This window comes from Lissotriton helveticus, chromosome 6 (assembly GCF_964261635.1).
Source record: "Lissotriton helveticus chromosome 6, aLisHel1.1, whole genome shotgun sequence".
NCBI lineage: Eukaryota > Metazoa > Chordata > Amphibia > Caudata > Salamandridae > Lissotriton > Lissotriton helveticus.
The window spans coordinates 617,480,329-617,504,319 of record NC_136067.1 but is presented as its reverse complement, the minus strand read 5'-3'; the positions used below and the strand labels follow the sequence as shown (position 1 = coordinate 617,504,319).

The 23,991-nt window shown below is 39.9% G+C and overlaps 1 protein-coding gene across 1 annotated transcript in view; it reads left to right on the top strand.

Moving 5' to 3' along the window:
- Positions 1-23,991, top strand: part of IMPG1 (interphotoreceptor matrix proteoglycan 1) — a 1,759,499-nt gene that overhangs the window by 1,472,417 nt on the left and 263,091 nt on the right. Inside the window, exon 13 of the mRNA XM_078648092.1 lies at positions 1,211-2,004. Within this exon, the coding sequence (XP_078504218.1) occupies positions 1,211-2,004 (794 nt within the window). The remainder of the gene's footprint in view (positions 1-1,210; positions 2,005-23,991) is intronic.

Below are 23,991 nucleotides of genomic sequence, written 5' to 3'. Positions count from 1 at the left end.
GTATAGGTCGTTTTTCTTACTGCACACTTGTTCGCAAACCAGTCAACGTGAAAATTACAAACAGATATTATGAAGAAAATGGTTTGCTTGTTAAAGTATTTTATGCTGCCAAAGAGAGAGACCATCGGCCACATGCATCATTGTTGCCGTTTGCGATTTCTTAATTGCGAAAATTAAGGAATAGCAATTAAGAAATCGCAAAAGGCTATGCATTAAGAAATCGCAATTTTGTTTGCGATTTCTTAAAATTCCTTAATTGCGATTCACAATTTGCGAATCGCAATTAAGGGATCCCTTCCCATTGATTCCTATGGGCCTAGAGGCGCGTAGGAATGAATGGGAAGTCATTTTCAATTTGCTATTTGCAATTTGCGAATCGCAAATTGAAAATGCAATTTCAAGGTTGCAGGGGGGGGGACCCCACCTGCACCCCTGAAATATAACTTTAAGTGCATTTTTCACACACACATGCCCTAAGGGCATGTGTGTGTGTAGAATGAAACTTTCAAAAATGCACTTTTGTGCATTTTTGAAAGTTTTCGCAAATTACCATGAAGGTCAACTTCATGGTAATTTACCTCTCCCTATATGCGAATTCGCAAATTTAAAATGTTCATGCATTGCATTTAAGAAATCTTAAATTGCGATTTCTTAAATGCAATCGCAATTTTAGAAATCGCAACATGATTGCGATTTCTAAATTTGCGAAAAACATGATGCATCCCAATTTTGTCAATTGCATTCGCAAACAGCCGAAAATTGCGATTCGCACCGTTTGCGAATGCAATTGACAATGATGCATGTGCCCGCATATCTCTTCAAATGCGTACTGCCCACCCGAGACTCCAAAGTCTGGTAATTCCCCATTTCCTGGCAGTTCTCAGCAAAAATATATGCAAAACGAAATGTTATTTCTGATCTGTGAAAGAAATAAGATATATATGTCAGTTCTGATACGCTGCGATGTTCAATTTATCCTAACCCAAACTGGTTAATTTCAACCCTCAAGTAAACGCAAGTGTGGGTCTGAGATGATTTCTACAGTCTCTCGACCAATGAGAAGGTCTAATTGCTACATTAAGTTTAATGGTAATTTCGTCTAAACATGTTTACTAGTTATAATATAGTTATAAATTGATTAAATCGAAGCGAGAAAAACAATGTACAGAGCCTCAGTTATAATCTAAACGTAAATATCTTCTATTTACAGGTGACCAGACAACAAACTCAGAGGAATCATCAGGGGACTCTCTGCATTCCAAAACATCTACTGATGAAATCTCCCTTCCCTCTTTTCCTCATCCGTCTTTTCCTTCAGTACATCCAAACACCATTTTCTCAGAAGATGAAATATTGGCCATGGCAAGTTCATTTGTCCCAACAGAAACATTTGCTTTGTCTTCTGATTTAAGCGATGGGTCCTCAGCTATGGACAGTTCGGATGTGGAAGGAGCAACTGTCAGCATGTTGACCCCTGGTAAAATCTCCCAGTCAGCTGCAGGGAGTGAGGCATTGATCAGCCCAGTGGTCACCCCAGAGACCATCACAAAGTTGGAAGGCTCTAAAGAGGGAGAAGCAGCTTCGTCATCTGCATCTTCCTTCAGTCACACTGTTATAGACCAGTCTTTTTTTCATTCCTTTCCATCTGCTGCACCTACACCTTCTGGCTCATCTGCTTTGGGCGGTACAATTTTACCTAACTTTGCAGTAGGAGTGCAGGACATTGCAGCAGAACTGGACAAGACGGAGTCGGGTAGTGCAGCGCCAACTGATGAGCTGGATCAGGAAAGTGCCTATATTTCAATTTCCGAAAAGCATTCTATTGAAACAACTGCAGCCCCTACTCTGAAGTACCTGACTACCAGTTCAATGACTACCACTGCAAAAGGAAAAGAACTGGTAGTATTCTTCAGCCTGCGCGTAACCAACATGCCCTTTTCCGATGATCTTTTTAACAGGAGCTCGCTGGAATACAAAGCACTGGAACAACAACTAACACAGCTGGTGGGTAAATATGTCTTCCTTATATTGTTATCAGTTGTTACCATTGGATTTCATAAGTATAAAAATTGCCTTCCAGTCATTATTTCCAAAATACTTAAATGTGTTTTATACTGAGGTGCATACAACATCTAATTCGCAAATCATATTGGGCTAATTAGTTGATGAAGGCATTCATTTTTATGTGTTTAATTAATGTATATCACACCAAATATTTATATCAACCCAGCTGCGTCATCTAATGAGCTCAACGGACCACTTGTTTTGCATTCAAATACTCTTCCCATTCATTACTTGACGAGGAGAAGCTTGCTGCTCCTCGACTGATAACCCACACCAAAACTCCCTTTTAAAATAAAACTTTGAGAAAGGAGTTCCGCCATCCTTCCTTAATGTGCCTTACGTGATCCTTGAAAAGGGACAGATTCACCAAGCACGTCCTTCGTTGTTCTCTTTTATGGTTAGAAACTTCAAACTGGCAGACACATTCATCTGAAGTTAAGTAAAGTAATCCTATACCTGTACCTGCATAAACGTAGCTCCTCAATATTTTGGTGATTATATTTTGGTAGCACAATGTTTCTGTCGTTAATATTTCGACAGACAATCCATTTTGGCTTGCATTCAGGGCAACCAGAGTCCTGTGACTGTGTTCTATTCATCTTTTGTTCCAAATAATAATGGGGACACATCCAACTGTCTTTACTGTGTAAGTGAACACTCTGATGTTATGTGACTACAAGATTTAAAATGACATGCGAGATAGAGCTATAACAGGCGGCAACTCTTATGTGCCATCAGTCTCCTTGGCACTTCTGGCCCACAGGTCCTGATACCGTCAATGGGATGGGGAACCTAATTTACCTTAATCTGGATGGTGTCTACTGGTCTACATGTACTTTGAATCCAAAGCAAATTTTTGTTTTAGACAGCGTCAGGTGGCTAGGTAGACTGTTACAATGTTGTACTCCTTAGCACACGTTGGGTAAAGTTGTGAAAGTTCACAAGTGTTTCCACCATGCATCAATCATACATAAACAATAAATTCAGTTCCTAGTATTCAGGTTTGTTGATGTTGTAGTTTATTTCTGGAGACGTCACAGCCGACACGTGTTTCGTCGTTGAGGGAATGTAACCCACGACTTTTTCGAGGCTGTCAGAAAAGACATGTGATGTTGTAACATACTGTTGGTAGTAATTGTATCATTTACAATACATTTTAAGTACACGTTGTGTTCTTAACTTCAGTTAGAATAGGTGGCGGTTATGATTAAATTTCTTCTTAACGCTGGAGATAATGTTGTTATTATTACAAAACTTTGGTCAGTGTATATGCAAATATTCAATGTTTGTGACAGCATTACAAGTCTATGGACCCATTAAGCAATGGAGAGGTCAATGGTTGTGTGTGTCATCATGCATTTTGTGATTGGACGTGAAAGGTGATTTTATTTTTGAAATTAAGTTTCTTGTTTTTTGTGAATAGTGGTAGCATGCATATAGGTGAATCATGCTTGAAATACCTATTCTCCAAATTGTCGATATTTCTATAGGGAAAGATTTGAATTGAGATTTAGTTGTTGATCCAATCTTAGTCCTCTTAGACTAATTTACTCATTTGCGTTTCAGAATTATTATGGAATTATGTACTTACATTTGTTGAGGTGATACTTCCAACCCTCAGTGGGGTTCTGCTTTGGGACTTTGTTTCTGATTCTCTAAATCGTCATACCGGAGTGCCGGTCGATGTATCTCACGCTGTGGATTAATTTAAATTTTTCAGTTATTCCTCTGTGATTATATAGCGTTTTGGCTATAAATTGCGTATATTCTTATGTCTTCAAAAGACGCCTCTTAACTGTTTATTGTTGCGAGCATTTATATATAATTCCATGTTATGCCGCTACTTGTTGTGAGACCTCCGTTATGCGGGTTTGGTTTACATTAGGCAGGATGTCCCCGTATTTTAATATTAATTTTGAGCCCCGTTGCTCAGGTTTAGGCATAACAGGTTACATTGGTCATGGTTTAAAGTTTAAGATTATTACATGGCAACAAATAGTGATCAATACGAAAAGTCGGCTTTCGGTAGAGCTATCTCCGTGCCTGTGGTTGCCAAAGTTGTATTTTTCACGTGGCCCGCATCAGAGGTTAACGTTTTAAGTCTTACCTGGTTTCAGCTCACTGTCTATCCTAGGTTTAGTCCCGCTGCCGCTCCTTATCGTGCAGTCTCTGCTTCCCCCATATTTTGCCTGGTGTTTTTATGTTTGAAAAGCTCCCGCGATTCATCAATCCTTTCACTTCCGGTTTACTCGGAAAAAATGTAACCCGATTTAGAGTGGGTTTTCTTTTGCTACACTGGCGGCCATTTTAACCTCACTATTCGGATGTATCGTCCTATGTATAATATGGCTTGTCATCATTCTATTATTTTGTTTTATCCATTATTTTGTTTAATAATATGGCGCACTGAATTGATAATCTATTTTAAGTGGGATTGTTCGCTAATAAATCATTACAAATACAGAATTCTTCTTTTCGTAATTAAACTTATTTTTCCCTTTATTACTTCCGTGGTTATTTATATTAGCTTTTTATAAGTGCTAGTTTTGATATATCATTCTAACAGTTCACTACACAGAGTATCACACAGTCACCACTTCACTCAAGTAAACAATTGGATTTCACTACGGAATGAATCAACTACAGTATAAATATGTGCACAACACTTGCCACAACTAAGCTGTGATAGAATGATCGGGTTACATTTTTTCCGAGTAAACCGGAAGTTTAAAACGTTAACCTCTGATGCGGGCCACGTGAAAAATACAACTTTGGCAACCACAGGCACGGAGATAGCTCTACCGAAAGACGACTTTTCGTATTGATCACTATTTGTTGCCATGTAATAATCTTAAACTTTAAACCATGACCAATGTAACCTGTTATGCCTAAACCTGAGCAACGGGGCTCAAAATTAATATTAAAATACGGGGACATCCTGCCTAATGTAAACCAAACCCGCATAACGGAGGTCTCACAACAAGTAGCGGCATAACATGGAATTATATATAAATGCTCGCAACAATAAACAGTTAAGAGGCGTCTTTTGAAGACATAAGAATATACGCAATTTATAGCCAAAACGCTATATAATCACAGAGGAATAACTGAAAAATTTAAATTAATCCACAGCGTGAGATACATCGACCGGCACTCCGGTATGACGATTTAGAGAATCAGAAACAAAGTCCCAAAGCAGAACCCCACTGAGGGTTGGAAGTATCACCTCAACAAATGTAAGTACATAATTCCATAATAATTCTGAAACGCAAATGAGTAAATTAGTCTAAGAGGACTAAGATTGGATCAACAACTAAATCTCAATTCAAATCTTTCCCTATAGAAATATCGACAATTTGGAGAATAGGTATTTCAAGCATGATTCACCTATATGCATGCTACCACTATTCACAAAAAACAAGAAACTTAATTTCAAAAATAAAATCACCTTTCACGTCCAATCACAAAATGCATGATGACACACACAACCATTGACCTCTCCATTGCTTAATGGGTCCATAGACTTGTAATGCTGTCACAAACATTGAATGTTTGCATATTCACTGACCAAAGTTTTGTAATAATAACAACATTATCTCCAGCGTTAAGAAGAAATTTAATCATAACCGTCACCTATTCTACCTGAAGTTAAGAACACAACGTGTACTTAAAATGTATTGTAAATGATACAATTACTACCAACAGTATGTTACAACATCACATGTCTTTTCTGACAGCCTCGAAAAAGTCGTGGGTTACATTCCCTCAACGACGAAACACGTGTCGGCTGTGACGTCTCCAGAAATAAACTACATCAACAAACCTGAATACTAGGAACTGAATTTATTGTTTATGTATGATTGATGCATGGTGGAAACACTTGTGAACTTTCACAACTTTACCCAACGTGTGCTAAGGAGTACAATATATGCTGTGGCTTCGGCCAAACCAGAAGAGTAAAGTGGTTCTCTTTTCCTTTTAGCACCGTATCTGATAGTAGCAATCTTACCAGTAATAGCAAGGTGTACATTCCTCTGAAGCGCCATAACCTAGCCCAAATACCACTAACCCAGTATATATAGACTGTTCAAATGTGTTCCTGGCATCGATTAGTCACCCCAGGTATTGAGGGACAACTCTGCATTTTATTTTTTTAATTTCCAAGGGTCATTGATTGATGTTTTAAAGATTTGTTACCAGTGAGTATCTGTTATTCCTCATTAGGTTCACTTATATTGTAAATGCATATCTGAATGTCAGCAATCTCTAATACATCTGCTGGTCTGAAGATGAGCTGTGTTCGGCATGTATTTGTTTGGAGCTCTGACCCATCTCGCAAGTTGATTCTAAGATCTCTCTAATAATTGATGATTTTAACGATTCGATTTTATTTCTCTTGTGAACAAAGAGATTGTCATGGACATCTTATTCTCGATCAGTACAGGATATGAAAAGATCCTGTTATAATACTGCCTTTTCTCAATGTGCGTTTTCTAGATGAGAGGTGTTCTTTGGACAGAAGCTGCAGCCTGTTCAAAATGAAACTGTGGGCTCCAATTTAAGTGACATCATTGTTAGCCCACTATCGGTCTTGTATGTTTGGAGTCCTTGAAGGCTGTTGGTTCAATGGTAAAGCATCTGTGTGCCTTACTTTTGGGTCTCCAAAAGAATAACATTTTCTTCAAGAAGGAAACAATGACTTTATGATGAAGTGGGGTTAAGAAATTATCGTTGGAAGCCTTATTATGCAGGTTTCCCATGAATACAGAGGTAGTGAATATACAGAATATTTTTGATGTCTGTTTTCAGAGGTTATATGTTGTTTCTTGTGAGAAATGGGGGTTTCTAAATGGCAAAGGTATGCATGTTTGTCCAAGTAGGTACCCTTGCTTCTAGTCAGGGGAAGGGGGATACACACTTTAGATAACCTGTGATCACCCCCTTGATAGCTTGGCACGAGCAGACAGGCTTCTCCCAAAGGCAATGAGTAAAGTATTTGTATCAAAACCCACATTAACCCAGTGAAAACACCACCAATTGACACCACACCAGTTTAGGAAAATAAAGTATATTTTATCTAAACCAAACAAGACCAAAATGACAAAAATCCAATATACATGTATCAAATTATGACTTTAGTACAGTTATTCCAAAAATAGGACATGTAGAAACAAAATAGCACCAACTGGGGCTATTACGGCATTCTGACAGGCATAAATCCAAAGTACAGTGCCAACCGCAAGGTGCGTGGCATGGGCCACGGAGTCAAACTGACCCCCAAACAACAGTACCTTGGAAAGCAAAGGCTATGGATGATGCATGGTTTCGTGGACGTGACGTGTCGGTGCTGAGGTCGAGGCCAGTTACCTGGTTGCCACGGGGAGGTGATGCTAAGTCAAAGAGTTTGTGAAGTCACCCTTATCGGTTATTGGCTCCACAATAATGGGATGCATGTGCTGCCGGTGACGGCGTCGGTGTGGGCGCTGGCGCCGGGATGGCCGATAACTGCAGGCATCAGCAGGCATTGGAGATGCAGTGCAGGTAGGGGCGGTGCATCTTGCACTTCACGAGCGATGCCCCTGGCAATGGTGCAGGTCGCGGCGTCACTGATGGCATCGGAGATGGTTTTCTTGTTTTGCAGCAACAACCACACAATTCTTGGGGCCCAGGAACTGTAATTGGTGCCCTTTTGAATGCAGGAGCCCAGGTGCCGGTCAGTGGTTGCAGGTGAAGTGTTGGGGTCCCTGAGACTTCAGAACAGGAGGCCAGCACACACAAGCCCTTGGAGATTCTTCTTCCAGACAGTTTACAGAAAAGTTCCAGTCTTTGACCTCTCCTTGGCAGAAGCAGCAACTGCAGGCCAACCCAGCAAAGTATACGGAACAAAGGGGAAGTACTCCTCCATACAGCACTCCAGCTCTTCTCCTTGGCAGAGTTTCCTCTTGAGTCCAGAAGTGATCTGATTTTCTGGAGTTTAATGGTCAATACTTACACCCCATTTTCTCTTTGTTATATTTGTGGCAAGGGTCTCTGAGCCCAGTATAAACAAGTTCTGCCCTCTCTGGCCCAGCTTCACTACTTGAGGCGGAGATACCATTGTGCAGAGGAGACACTGCCTATTTAGGTGCTAGTAAAACATTCCCGGCCCCTGTCACTCCAAAACCAGACTGTCAAAATGCAAAACAGCAGAGGCTCACAGAACGGTTAAATACGAAAATGCCTACTTTCTAAAAGTGGCATTTTCAAACACACAATTTAAAAACCTTGTCTGTAAAAAGATGTGTTATTAAATTACGAGCTCAGAGAGCCTAAACTCAGTTTCTCTATCTTGTCCCAATTGAAAGTTTCATTTGTAAGATGTTACAGAGTAAAGCCCATCTTAGCCTAAGGGACAGATAGCCCTTCATTAGTGAAAAAAACGAAATTTCCAGTGTTTCACTATTAGGATATGTAAAATACACCAGCTCATGTCCCACCTTTTACGGACACCGCACCCTGCCCATGGGGGTACCTTTGGCCTACCTCTACCCGAGGAGTGCCTTACATGTAAGAAAAGAGAAGGTTGGGGCCTGACAAGTTGGTGCACTTTCCTGGTCAACATGGCAGTTTTAAAACTGTGCGCAGACATTGCAGTGGCAGGCCTGAGATACATTTACAGAGCTACTCATGTGCGTGGCTCAACCAGTGCTGCAAGCCCACCAGTAGCATTTGATTTACAGGCCCTGGCACACTCAGTGCACTTTATGAGGGACTTACCTGTAAATCAAATAGGCCAATCATGGCTAACCAATTAGAATCATATTTTGCACAAAGAGCATATGCACTTTAGAACTGATCAGTAGTGGTAAAGTGCCCAGAGTCCTATAGCCAACAAAAATAGTTCAGAAAAAAGAGGAGGAAGAAGCAAAAGGTTTGGAAATAACCTCGCAAAAAAAGGCCATTACCAACATTTCTACTCAGCCATCTTATGGGTCCCACATTGTTTCCTATTAGGCACAGATTTGCCAATTTGCATTAGATCAAGACTCCAGTCTATTCTAAAGTGTTGGAGTTTATGAGTCATTTTCAGGTTAAAACCTACCAGTTTCTTTTAAAGAATGATGGCCAAATACAGTTTTTCTTGTATCTGTCTTTAGAAAAACATGTGTTTGGTTTATTTCTCCTATCTCTCATTGAGGTCTTCTCTCAAAGCTGTTGACAACAGGGAGTTGCTGGTCACCACTCTCTTCTGGGTGAAAGTGTCTCAGCATAATCGATCAATCACATGATTAAGGATTTACAAAGCTTTCTACATCCAGAGTTTTTCTTTGATTTGCTCCTAAAGTGTGGCAGCATTTAGCAGGATTTGCTTTTAGAATGAAAACCATATGGGTGTTCCTCTGGGTGTTGCAGGTCTAAAGCTCCAGGTGATAGCATTTCCATCCTCCAGTTTTCCTGTGGTAAAAGGCACTTCTTCATGTTCCTAAGTGTTCAGAAGCCACTTCAGGCCATTTTACACTAGTTGCAACATTGTGATGAGAACGGATAATAATTACACTTATACAAATATGTTTTGAATTTAGTTTAAGATTCTTGAGATGTTGTTTGGACCCTTTAGGTTACTCAGTGGCATGGTTTTCTCATTGATCCACACATATACCATTAATATCCCTGCTAGAAGCAGGCCTTTTTAGGAAGTTTATTTTCAAAATGAACGTAGTGTGTTTTCTTTCCTCATTGAAGCCATATTTAGGATTTTTTCTTCTCTTGCCACATGCTTATGACTAATTGAGCATTTGTCTGAGGGTGCAGTGGAGCATGGCAAATGTTTGTGTTCAATAAGAGTTCACATTTATTCTCCAATGGCGCTTATGTGTTTTTATTTTCCTGAACCATAGCAGTAGTTTGCATTTGTGAAACTTGTGGGATGCCTTATTAGGTGGCATTGCAATCCAAACTTAAAGAGTCATTTCCAATTATACAAGTGAATTATTAAATAGTACCTCCCCCTTAAAAGAGATTTCTTATTCCTTTGCTTTGGTGTGATTAGAGAAGATAGCATATTAAGTTATGGATTTTCAGGCCATGTTCAGTTTTTCTGCAGAGTTTTAGTACTTCACTAAATTGTTTATTCCACGTAGTGGGTTTCAGCTTCTTCCATTATGCCTCCAAGGTTTTCACTCAGACAAGGGACAAGGGGTAGTGCAATAGCTCTGTGCGCATAATATATGAAAGATAACACTGTTCATAGTTCTACAATTGTACACACCTTCAAATCTGGTATTTATCTGAAAGGTCCTGAGGGAGCAATAAGGAGTGTCATTTTCCTTTTTGTACTTCTCTTTACAAAGGATAAAAAATCCTGGTCATTCCAGTGAAAGGACGGTGCCTTCTTCTTCCTGGGGGATGTCTGTTACCCTCAGTCTTGGCAATATTTTCAGGATATATTTTCATAACTACAAGCTGATGCCTCAGTTGTCCTGGTTTCCTCAAGGAAGTCCTGTGGTTAAATGTTATTCTTCTATATGTGGCTTGCTTTGCCTTCCTTACTCATACTCGGGGAAGACCAAGTCAGAGAAGACTCAGGCCTTTTGGTAGCTGATGTCCCAGAACTGCACTCCAGCCGAGATTGCTCTAAAGTTCTTGTGCCCTGTAAGAGCAAACAAGCTGTCTCATCTAAGGTTCAGTTAATCAAACACCAAGCAAGAGGATTTAGAATTGACAACGTAATGGGAATGAGTGCTTGTGCTGTTCCATGGAACTACTTCTCAAGAATGAGAAGTTCTGCAATTTAGGAACTTTCTTCTAGATTGTAGAATTAGTGTTCCATTTCTTCAAAGGGTGAGTTCCATGTTAAACGTTCTGCTATAACACATTGGTTAGAATAAGAGATCAGATGAAGCAGGCAACTAAAAATGTATACATTTTTATTTTATTTTTTTTAATTTTTTTTTATTGGTCAGCTTGAAGATACTCAAAGGAAATACAGTAGCCGGTGATTAAACCCCGGCAAACATAGTAAAATCCAATTACAAATCATTGTGAACAGAAAAATCAGAATGTATAAAACAGAATATAAAAGAAATAAGAAGAAAAAATGCATTGGGAAAAATAAGTGTGCGTTAAACTAGCAAAAATGTATATACAAGTGATAGAAACCAATTTGCAATAGTGGGACTACAGACAATTAATTATTTAGCCAAAGCCTAAATGGCCCCCAAATTTTCAAACCTTTTTCAAGCCGCCTCTTACCCCCTCTCAAAAACACTGCTGATTCTAAATTATAAAGGGCTAATATCCTTGCCTTCAATTTAAGAAAGTAGGCGGAACCGGGTTAATCCATTCCGAGGTTATACATAATCGAATTAAAGACATAAGAATACACAGAAGCGCTACCTCATAGGAGGACCTAGACGCAGACATATCTGACTCACAGCCCATGATAAATAGCTTGTTTCTGGTCCAGGGGAGGCATGGCTTGGCAGTTCGGGCAGGACTGTTCCCATGAGGCACAGGGTCAGACTGATTTGCATATAGCCATGTCTGAACTGGGGTGGCAGAGAGGGCTAAAGAACGGTGATGGATCAAACCCAGATCTTTTGACTGGGGGTGAGTGTTTGATTGGTTCTGATGCTCCGTCCATCACCACCCCCTTTGTACCACTTTTGGCCGCCATAAGTGTGGCAGGGTATGCTCAGACGTGAGTCCCTTGCTCACTTTGCCACTGGATTCAAGCAAGCCGGGCTGAAGACGGCTGGAATGCCAGAAACCGGTCCTCGGAAGCTTGTTTCCGGTCCAGGGAAGGCATGGCTTGGCAGTTCGGGCTGGACTGTTCCCATGAGGCACAGGGTCAGACTGATTTGCATGTAGCCATGTCTGAACTGGGGTGGCAGAGTGGGCTAAAGAACGGTGATGGATCAAACCCAGATCTTTTGACTGGGTGTGAGTGTTTGATTGGTTCCGATGCTCCGTCCATCACCACCCCCTTTTGTACCGCTTTTGGCCGCCATAAGTGTGGCAGGGTATGCTCAGACGTGAGTCCCTTGCTCACATTGCCACTGGATTCAAGCAAGCCGGGCTGAAGACGGCTGGAATGCCAGAAACCGGTCCTCGGAAGCTTGTTTCCGGTCCAGGGAAGGCATGGCTTGGCAGTTCGGGCTGGACTGTTCCCATGAGGCACAGGGTCAGACTGATTTGCATATAGCCATGCCTGAACTGGGGTGGATCAAACCCAGATCTTTTGACTGGGTGTGAGTGTTTGATTGGTTCTGATGCTCCGTCCATCACCACCCCCTTTTGTACCGCTGTTTTTTTTGTTAGGCATGGGGAGATGAAGTGATTTGCCCAGAATCCCAGTATGTTGAATGTCCCAGCCCAGACTCAAACCCAGTTTCCCAGCTCCTAGGTCGACCTCTCTAGCTGTTAGGCCTCATGCCCGCATCTTGGTTGCTTGTGACATCTCTTTGGTCAAGTTGTCTCTTCCTGGCAGTCAATTCAGATCCAAGTTAGCAACCTCATAGACACTTTGGTTGTGACTTGTAGCTATAGAAGTATCATTGTCACCTGTCATTTTAGTAGTTATTTTTTTAAAGAACGTCCTTTATCATGTAATGTTGTCATACAAACATGATTCAGCCTTGCTTTGGATTCCGGTATGTCTTATTGATTTGTTGGTTCATTGCAATGAAGGCATACGGCTTGAGTAGATACTCATCAAGTAAGGAACGGGACGAGGAATGAAATGAGGAGGCAATGTCAAGCTTAATTACTGCTGATATTAATTACTAAGATTCTTCCTTCATCAGACCACTACTTACAAGCATGAGGCATCATTTGAGGTCTTGGGGGTTTTGACTTGTTGTTAACAGGAAAAGCTTGGCGAGCCAGTCCTCATACATGGATCATGAAAGGCACGTTAAGTGAGCATGGGTAAACTCCCTTTACAAGGGATTATGTCTAAAAGAGAGATTTTCTCTGGTTTGTTGGTTGAGGAGAGACAGGCATCTCCTCCTAAAGTACTGGGACAAGGAGGAAAGAATTGGAGTAATAAATAATAGTGGTAAGGTATCTAGGCATTACTTTATATATGACCAGTGGTAAATTTGTAGGTATGTTTTAGGGGTGTAATTTGGTGAAATGGAAGGAAAGGTTGAACTTCCTGATATGAGTGTAGGATAGATGATTTAACACACACCATTTGACATTCCATATAAAAGTGCAGGAAGCTGACAAAGGTATTCCACTTGTCAAGATGACATTACATCAAACACAAAAAAGGTGATCAGAGGCATTCTTGCAAATAGTCTAATCTGCTAGCAATCTCTCTAGCTGGCATTACAAACTTATCATTTTTCACCCAGTGCATCACTCTGCGCTGACTCTTCTAATCATTCAAACAAAACCAGCGTGACGTTTCTTGTGTTACTGCTGATGGGGCCTTGCCTGGCAGTTAGGGATGAAGGGCCCAACAATTCTCATTTGTAATAGTCCCATCATAGATCTATCCTCTTGGAAAGATAATAGGAAGAGCAGTCACCATCCAGTTTCCAAACATAAGTACCATCAAGTCTCTACTAACTGGTTCTTAACTGCATTTGACTATGCTGAGGGATTTCTTTTAGTACTATGTCCAGGTAAAGAACAGGGATGCTTATGGTACAGGAGCAATTGAGAGCACCTCAGTCACTCAGTCATGTATGCATAGAAAGATCCCCTTCATTCAGACTAAATGTGCTGAAATCAGGATGTTTATCAGCATAATTTTCTATTTGTTTCTCCAGCCATTGATGTGGCTGAGTATTGTCCATCTGTATTTGAATGTTGGGCTTATATATTTCAGTGATCATGCAATAGGATGTATGAGGGCGAAATTAACATCTTCGCAGGACTGCACAAAAAGTCTTGTTTAAGATGTTCATTACAGTGCCAATTTAATCTTCTTTAATACAGTACTTGAGATATGTGTTCTACTGATTTTCATTGAATTGCACATGAGTAATATTAGCTTCTTACGGTCATCTATATCATGTCTCTGAGAGGTCCAGCGGGACAAAGACCACTGGTTGCGTCTCCTTTGTGTTTGTGATCAGAATTTGCTTTGAAATCTGTTAATATTGTTAATATCAATTCCATTTCTTTGGCTGGCTTGCTTCATGATTCACAGTTATGGAATATGCCATTGTTCACCATGACCTCTTAAATTTACTTTGTGACTTATGTATCCATTATCTGGGTCAGGGAGAGGCAGATAGATATTATTTGTTAAATCGTTCCGAATGTTGCTTGTGGAGCTGACTCACAAGAGAGTATTTTTAGGTGCTAGAAACTGTTTCATATTGCTTGGAGCTCCATGTTAGAATAAATTATTAAGGATAGCTTCCAAGGCTTGCTCTTTCTTCGATTACTCTCTGAAAGTAGCAAAAAACAAATCCATCCATGGAACAACTTGTCTTTCATCCATAATGGACCTGTTAAATAGATCCCTTCTTCCCCCTAACCATGTACATGATCTTGAATTTTACCAAACCCCTGTATAGTGGTTCATTTTGCTGAAACGTAGTGGAGAATACCAGTGACGTAACACTAGACTAAATATATCAATTGTTAAATTACCAAAATGGAGAAATTAACTTTTGATTAATTTAAAATCTGTCACTTTTGCGCCACCGGAACATCACTTTTTTGATGTTCCGTTGGCGCAATGTGCCAGAGGCATATTTATAAGGCCACGTAAAGCCACATGGTCTTAAAAATGCGTGCCCCTTTCACACAGAAAACATTGCCCCAGCTTTACGAAAAACGGTAAGTTTGAGGCATAGCAACCGGGGGAGGCGTAAGGGAGGCACAACAAAGAGAAATATCTTTTTCCTATTTCTGCAGCACACATAGAAAGAAGAGAAAGCCTCTTGTGATTATTTTTGTGCAATCATCCCCGCAATGCAGGCACCCTTGCACCAAGGTGCAAAGGGGCCTGCGTTTATTCACGGTAGCTCACCGTGCACTGTGGCAGGGGGAAAGGACAGGAATGCACTGTATCTAATAGATACCATGCATGCTTGCCCTTTTCTTTTGCCATAGGGCAGTGCAGCAACAAGGTCTGCTGCGCTGCCCTACAGCAAAAAAAACATAAATGAGGCCCCCGATGTTTTCGGTTAAAAAAAGCCCCAGTCCTTGTTTTGAATCCAAGTAGTAGAAAAAAGCATCTCCACAAAATACCTTACAATTCATAAAATATTATGCATTTTAAGGGTTATTATTTTTAAGTTTCCAATGGAAAAAATGTATTAGGTTAATTAAAAAATAAAAGGCTGCAGCAGTGCATTTGCTAGGCCTGCCGTGACCCAGAAAGGAATAACGAGGATAGAAGGAGGACAAAAAGCAGAAGACCAAGATAAGTATGGTTAACAAAAGAGGATAAAACAAGGAGCACATTGAAAAAGGGAAAATGAAATCCTTCACAGCAGAGGGACAAGAGGAGGAAGGCATATAGGAAATAATGGAACTAACTTATATCGTGGCATATATGTCATGGCTCAATAATAAGCTTGGCCTCAAACTGACATCTCCAACTTTCAAGATTGAAACAAAATAAGTTTTATTTTTACATGCTAACAAGCCAATCTAGGATCATAAAAATTACCTGGCTTTGTATATAATTTAGCGTCATTTCAGCATATAGCTTGTAGTGCAGTGCTCAGAGTACGGTTCATACCAACACTCTCTACTTCTGTATATCGCTGAATACATACAAATGGGGTTACCCATAAACATAGTGACATTGATTTTCACATATAATTACAATGGGTTCAGTGTGTTGAAAGCGTGAAGGCTAACTGCAATTTTCAGATGTGAAATAGTCCTTCTTGTACTCCAGTGAAGGTGGAAGGACTAGCCCACCATCAATAGGAAAATGGTGAGACTAAAATGCCCTTGTAGGCTGATCAAAATGTGACAGGCATTGTCCCAAGCTAATGACTGAGGCTTCCTCATCACCAAACGGAAGATGTTATCTAGGCTTGCCAGATACCATTAATATTGCAATGACACCAATTCAACTTGTTCTACGGCATTGACAATTAGCTTGACCAAAGAATGACTCCTATGTGTATCTTTAGGTAGCTTAGTACAGGAGCATCAAAACTTATACTTAAAAGTGTTGAATGCCTACACATGCTAAGTATGTGTGAGATCTAATGACTTGTAATTAATACCCATATCCTAGACAGAAAATCTCATTCTATCCTTTCCAAATAAAAGCATTTGATTGTTACAATACAAATTGGTAAGTCATACAATAATGTTGCATCTTGTATTTATATGCAGTGGGCCTTCAATGCAAATGTTGTCAAAACGAATAAAAAGGTTCTTTTGTACTTATCTACTGAGACCACATATTATGCAGTGAACTCATTCCATAGATACTTATGTGGTCATTTGGAGCCTGGTAGGTGAACTGCCTCCCTGCCAGTTCAGTGGACCTATGTTTTACTATCCTGGCAGAGGACAGCCTGTGATATGTAAAACCTCTGACTGTACATGGGAATTGACTCATGCTGTCTATTTAGAGTGTCTAGGGTCTGATTGCAATCCAAGTAGAGCAAACAGGAAATTTGAGACTTTTTGCTAAAGTTTGCATATCTGCTAAACTTTAAGACTTAATATGGCCAAAACAGCCTGCATAGTGTTCTGCTACTTAAACAAAATGTAATTTGGGCTCTGCATTAGAAGTCAAACATTTTACAAGATTAGTTCTCAAGATCCAATACAAACATTAATGAATGGATTACCAACTACTCTCATTGATGAAAACGAATATAGAACCTACATGCATCTTATTATATACACAATAGATGATATAGATATGAGTCAAATTTGAATTTATGTACATATTAATTGCGTACCTCTTTTCACCATTGTAATCATAAAATTCAGTACATTTACTCATAGTCTAATTACATGTACATGTTCCAAATTTCTGACCACCACTTAGGCATCTAGTAACCATGGTTTTTACATTTGGTTTGGAGCAACTGATAGTATCACTCGCACAGTTTAAAAATGTACTACAGTTTTCCAGTAGCACACAAATGCAAACATGATTTGTGGTAGCAATCAACCTCTCTTCTTCACTCATAATAATTCATGAATTAATTAATCTCTGCTTGTCAGTGTTTAGTTCAGAGTTTAGCCATACCTTAACACTGTTTGTTCCCTGATAAAAAGGTTTCAGTTTTCTGCCTGGGATGCTCGCGCACTGTAAGAAACCATCCATTCCTCCCCCCTTTCAGAGTGTGCTACATGAATAGCTAGATAGATGGACAGTGATTATGTCAAAAAGTATGTGCTTCTTTTCTTCAAATGCCGTGACATTTCACTAATATGTACTTACTTCTCAAATATGCCCAACTATAAGTGCTGCACTGTATAGCAGTCTTTTACTGGAAAAGTGTATGTAAAGAGTGCCAAAAAAATCTAATTTACATTGAATCATCTTATATGTTCTTGTTTTTAATTCTTTATTTCTCATTTTCAATCAGTACTGATCCCAACCACCAACACCAGTGTACAATGTGTGATATATCTTGTTAAACATTTGGAAACACTGTGATTTAATGGTTTTAGAATAGTCGATAAATACAGAAAATTAGTAATCTTCAACATTTAATATATCATGTTTTAATCCTGAAGATGGCAGTTTATTATCAGTTTACAGTTGTCAGTTAAGCTAGAAGCCCCTTCCACCCTATCTGTGAACCAATACATGTCCAAGTGCGCACACACATCTCCTCTGGCTATTGAAAAGATCAGAACCTTTCTGCACAGGCCGGGGCATGGATATTCAGATGTTGCTACTATTGTATCCTGTCCCACTGACTAGCAAATTTCAAAAATTCATTTTTTTCTCTGGCGGGTCAGTCCAGACATCATTGCAAATGTTGGTGCAATATTGAATTTGTATACCTGCAATTTAGATTAATGTCTGTCTCATCTGTCACATGTGTTGCAGTGATTTAGTATACATTATTAGGTGTTAGCTGGGCAAGATAATCTATGTAGGCATTGAAATTGTAATAATTGTATTTGGGGTAATTCTAAACCTATCAGATCTTACCTAGATTGCTGTTAGGCAGTTCACAGCCAATGTTTCTATTCCATTGTGACCTATTTGTATCTGGTGTTTCAGGCATTGCTGGTTTGTAGCAAAATCTTAAACAAAGAAAACATTTAGCACTAGCAATAGAAATGAAGAGCATTAATTTTCAAAGCAGATATGGGTGAATGATGCAAGTTATCTCTAGACCTCCAGGTGTTAGAAGAAGGAATGGGGCAAATGAGAAGGAAAATGTGGAGGAGGAAGGGGATGGAAGAAGTAGCATATAACTTTGAGGTAAAAGCCTATCAACAGAAGTTAAAGAGTAAAGTTTAGTTCAAGTACAGTTTGAGTAAATGGGTTTTAATCCCTCTCTGAAAGACAATAGGGTGAATTGGGTTCTTAGTTGTTTTGAAGACAAATGTTATAAACAGGTTGCTATGTCCATGAAAGATTGTTTCAAGGCTTGTGGTTTTTCAAGCTGTAAAGAATTGGATGAACGTTTGCCATCTAATGTTGTCAGTAAATTAGCCAAGTAGTGCGGTTTGTGCAATTGTATGGCTTTGCAGGCCTGGCATTCTATATTGAATTTAAGTCTAGTTTCCCACAATAACTACTAAATACCTCTAAGTATTGGGGAAATGTCTGTATTCTGTACCAAGTTATCAAGAATACATCTATATTTTGCTGGACACCTTTCTCAATTTTGCTCTCAACATCTAGTGCTTCTGATCTCTGCAGTGGCAAAAAGCCTGTACATCATACCTCTGACACTTGTGTTCCTTTTAAGTGGATAATTGTCTTTAACCTGAATTGCCATAACTGCACAGTAGTACAGAGTGTAGATATGCTCCTTGAAATGTATCATGTGTTCTTAGAAGTACATGTCTTGTATAGTTGGGCTGCAGGACATATTCTCAAAATGTAACATTACTTAAACCCCTAATTCAGTAACGTTGTATTAGAAAGTGAGACAGAAACTTGTTTACAGGATATAGGTCATCTAGTCTAAAGTGGGGTGTGCTAATGTTAGATTTTTTAGAATTTGTGGACTATAAAATATATTCTGACTAAGCTCTTTAGTTAGATTTTTTGTGTATGTAAATTATGCAGCAAGTGGTGGATTATGTAGCAAAAATGACAGAATGGCCAATGTTGTTCACTAACCTATGGGAGGAGAGCTCCACCTCTCCTGTCTTTTCTGTGCGGAGATCTATGTCATGGTGGCAGAGAACTTTTAAGCCTATTTATTGGTAGATAATGTGCGAGGGGCAAAAAGGGGAGTTTATGGAGAAAATGCAATACTTATGTCAAAATGTGGGAGGTTTAGCCAAGAGTAAGCAGTCCAGCCCTGAAGTAAGTCAAACACCACATATGCCCACTCACGTTAAATAACACACCTTAGGAAAGAATGTTAAATAAATAAACTTAATTTAGAAATGAGATAAAATCAAACTTGTGTTAAAAACTTAAAATAATTTATATTAACTTTACATATAACATTTTGAATACATATTAAATAAAAATAAAATGCTACTGTGGGAGGGATTTTATTTTTAAATAATTATTTATAAATATAATTTATAAACTAAACACATATATTTTATTTACTTAATTAATTAATTATTTAATACACATTCAATTTAACTGGATAATGTTTGATAGCCTGTTACTTTAATAGCTCTAGGATTACAATAAATGATTTTCCTCAATTTATATTTATATGTTAAAATAAAATGGATATGTATATATTTAAATATAATGATCAGTAATAGTTCTCCCTATACTCTCCCCTAGGGAGACATCGACCATTGAAGATCACCACAATCTCAAACAATTGAGTATTGCTTTCAATAAGACAATATGTTAAAATGCACTTATTAAAAAATAATGTAAATATAATTACATTCTGAGCTATCTGCATATCTGTTGGGTTAAAGCATTCTTTCTTTGCCTGGGCATAAGACCTAATACCTAAGTGACAAAATTATGGAATTAAAAAAATAGTTCGCTCAGACCTGACATAATACCCCTCCATTCCTGTTTTATTTCCCCAATATCAAACAGGCCAAATTTAAGTCTGTCAGCATTCTTTTTTAGGCTTAGAGGCATGCTCCAGTGAGGCAAGGTTGTAAGGTCTAACATGAGGAGTTAGTATAGTGTCATAGGGCTATATTTATGACCCTTGTGGTGCATGGCAGCACAACAACTGACCTTGCTGTGCTGCCCTGTGTCACAGGGAAAGGTCAGGAATGCGATGTATTTATCCAATATAATGCATTCTTGTCCTTTCACCTTATGCTGGCGCCATTTTGGCAGCCTAGCACTAACCCAGGCACCCTTACATCATGGTGCAAGGGTGTCTGCATTGTAGGAATTATTATTTTAGTGTAGAAAGGGGCACATTCCAAACACAAACTCAATCCTGGTAGGCGTTTTTTATAGAAAGAGGAAAATACAAGGCGGAATTTACGCCTCACATGGGGAAGTGTATCTTTTTAGCACTTTCCCAGGTTTACCAGGTTTGGTAACACTGGGAATGCATCATCAACCATGGGAGTTGCATGGGAACTACCACAGAATGCCCATCGGACACCCCAACATTTACGCTGAGAATAAAAAAAAGATTTCCAGATTTCTTATATTTCTAACAGCTCTAAAGCATTATAAACTGACAAATTGTGCCCTTCATTACTCGTTTGGCTATTCCTCAGTTCAGCCCACAAGTAAAATATTAAAGTGCCCTGCTTTTCAGCCTTACATCGATGCCAACATTTTAAAATGTAGGACACTTGCTGAAGAGATTGTGTAATTAACTTGAACTCTAGACATGTTTGGGCCTATGAGGTAGCAGATGGGAGTACAAAAGGTTGCCTAAATAATTTGCGCTGAATAGTGTCCCATGACATATTCATAGGTGCTGAGAAACCTACCTAGAAGCATTTGCTTTAAGAATGGACTGATGTTTTCAGGTGTTTTGCTACCATACCCCAAATATGTATAGGGTTCCGCCATGGGAACGTAATAATTATTTAATAGACATTTGGTTTACCCTGGTTTCCTTTTGACAAAAAAAGAAAACATTACATTTTTCATGTGAAGATTAGTAATTCAAATCCTGTTGTATATGCACTCGGATATGATGAATATAATAAAAGTGTAGATTTACATCTTGGTGCAATACTTTTTTTAATAAATGAGCAGGAAAAGTCTGAAAACGCTAACATGTTTCTTTTAAAAGAATTGGAAAGAAGGTCTTACAGACAGCTAGCTGCGCTGAAATCGCTGAAAAGGCAAAACTAAAAAAAAAAGTGTCCTTACATTTACATTAGCAAGATTTAACAAGTCAGTTAGCGCATAGTATAGCGAAGTTACAAAATCCGAAAGCCCAAAGGAACAAAGCAATCTAGATGCCATTGTACAATAGCGTTCAAAGTATCGCCAAATAGATTATTAGGTCGAGCATCAGCGCGCATACGCTGTCTGCAAGACCTTTTGCATTCATTTCTAATTACTTTTTCCCCGCCCCTGCCTGCCAAAGGTTCATTTCAGTGCCACTCTTCTTGGGTGCCTCCTAACTCGTTTACTCAGCTGATACCTCACTTCCGTTTAAGCGTGAGGAGCACCGGCCAAGCACAGTTAACACATGCTCACATTCCTTGTCTGTCTCTAGGAGAACTACTTTTTTTTACTGTTGTTTTCCACCCATTGCGGACCTCCATCAGCACTTCCTCCCCATCTGCGTTTTAATTGTTGCTTTTTGCAGGTGGTTTTAAATATTGTGTTCACCCTACAGGAGTTTGTTTAGTACTGGTAAATAATTAACTTCCATTGGTGCATCCACCCCGTCTACACTCGACCCCTCAGTGTGGACAGCAAAGCAAGCAAAGTTGCTCATTTCTCTGAGATTTCGCCGATTGATTATTTGAATTGCTCCCAGCCCGTTAATGATCCTGTACACATTCATGATGCACCCATGTATGCGATGGTCTTGTAGTCCATCCATCGTGTACATGTCTATTTACTATTTATAAAAAGTTACCACTCTCCGGAGTTGCTTTACTTGTTTTCAACAGAGCCCCCTCTCTAAATCCCTCCCTCCCCCGCCGTCGGTGATGCTCTGGGTTGCTGTTGGTTTCAGCACTCTCATTCAGAAGAGCTTTTTGGGAGGGAGGGGTGGGGGAGGGAGTAGACCGCAAACTCATAACTGTGTGTAAAAGGCCGCTTTATTGAAACAGGTGTGCATAACATAAAAGAATGCTCGGCAAATGCCTTACAAAATTAAACCTCACTAAATAACCATATACCTGACCCTTAACCGCGCCCTCACCCCTAAAATTTCCTTGAACCCGCCCCCACCCATACATTACAACATTACAAAATATACATCAATGCAACAAAATACCACCCCTTAAATTCAAGCCCTCTGTTAAACTTTCCCACCTGCTTCTTTACCACAGTCAAACCCCGAACATGTGTAACCTAACTATAACTTAACTGGCCTACCCTTTCCCTGTCCATAACCCAAATCCAACAATAACCAAAAACCTCTGTCAACCCAGGCACTCTTCAAGTTACCCCCGCACTGCACCTGTTCCAGCGACAATACATATCCAATATCCGTGCACACCTGTCCCAACCAAAGCCGCCTACTGCCCAATCTAAGAAAACTGAAATCCCGTAAAGTGGATGAGAAAAAAACAAGTGAGGGAAAAAACCAAAAGCCTAAGCTCCCACCCACCAGGTCACCAAACCTAAAATGGTGGCTGGGAGCAGGAGCCCAACGAATTTATTGTTGGGCTCCTTTTGGGTTAAAAACTTAAGGAGCCCCAAATAAAATGTCCGGTTTGCAGCCTGACACCCCCCACTCCTCCCAAACTGCCATGGGGGGGGGGGGGCATCCCTGCGGTTGGCCACTCCTCCCAAGCCCCCCTTGGGAAGGGGGGAGGGAGCAGGCCACAAACTCAGTACTGTGTGTAAAAGGCCGCTTTATTGAAACAGGTGCCCATAACTTATAAGAATCCTCAGCAAACGACTTATAAAACTAAACCTCACTAAATAACCATATACCTGACCCTTGACCTCGCCCCTAAAATTTCCTTGATCCCGCCCCCACCCGTACATTACAACATTACAAAATACACATCAATGCAAAAAATACCACCCCTTAAATTCAAGCCAAGTCAACTTCCCCACCTGCTTCTTTACCACAGTCAAACCCCGAACATGCGTAACCTAACTATAACTTATCTTGCCTACCCTTTCCATGTCCATAACCCAAATCCAACAATAACAAAAAACCTATGTCAACCCTGGCAAACTTCAAGTAACCCCCGGCACCCAGAAAACAGGGGGGGGGGGGGGGGGTGAAACTAACCCCCCCTTTCTGCCCCCGACTAGGTATCTGCTGTCCTTAATCGGAACGCGCCTCAACTGTCAAACAACTTGCCAATACCTCCCTAATCTCCAATACATAGAGGTCCATGCCGAGCCGAGATAGATGCACCCCATCATCTCTAAAAAACTCAACTGCTTCAAAACGTAGCTCCTTATGTGTCACTCTCCCGAAACCAAGATGCCGACAATATCTAGACATTTCTGAATTCACCATTTTCCGTGCCCTGTCAATGGCCCTCGAGTTCAAAGCACCCCTCCACACTCTGCCCGGGACCAACTCTGTTCATAACACGTGGCATCCCGCTTATTGCTCCTTCAAACTTGACAAGTCCTTCTTCAAGGCCCTCGTCAATACCACACCCTTTACTTCGCAGAAATCATTCTCCCCCAAGTAAATCAGCAACACGTCTGGGCACTGCCCCCTCACCATTCATTTATTAAGGCACGGTAATAATTCCTTC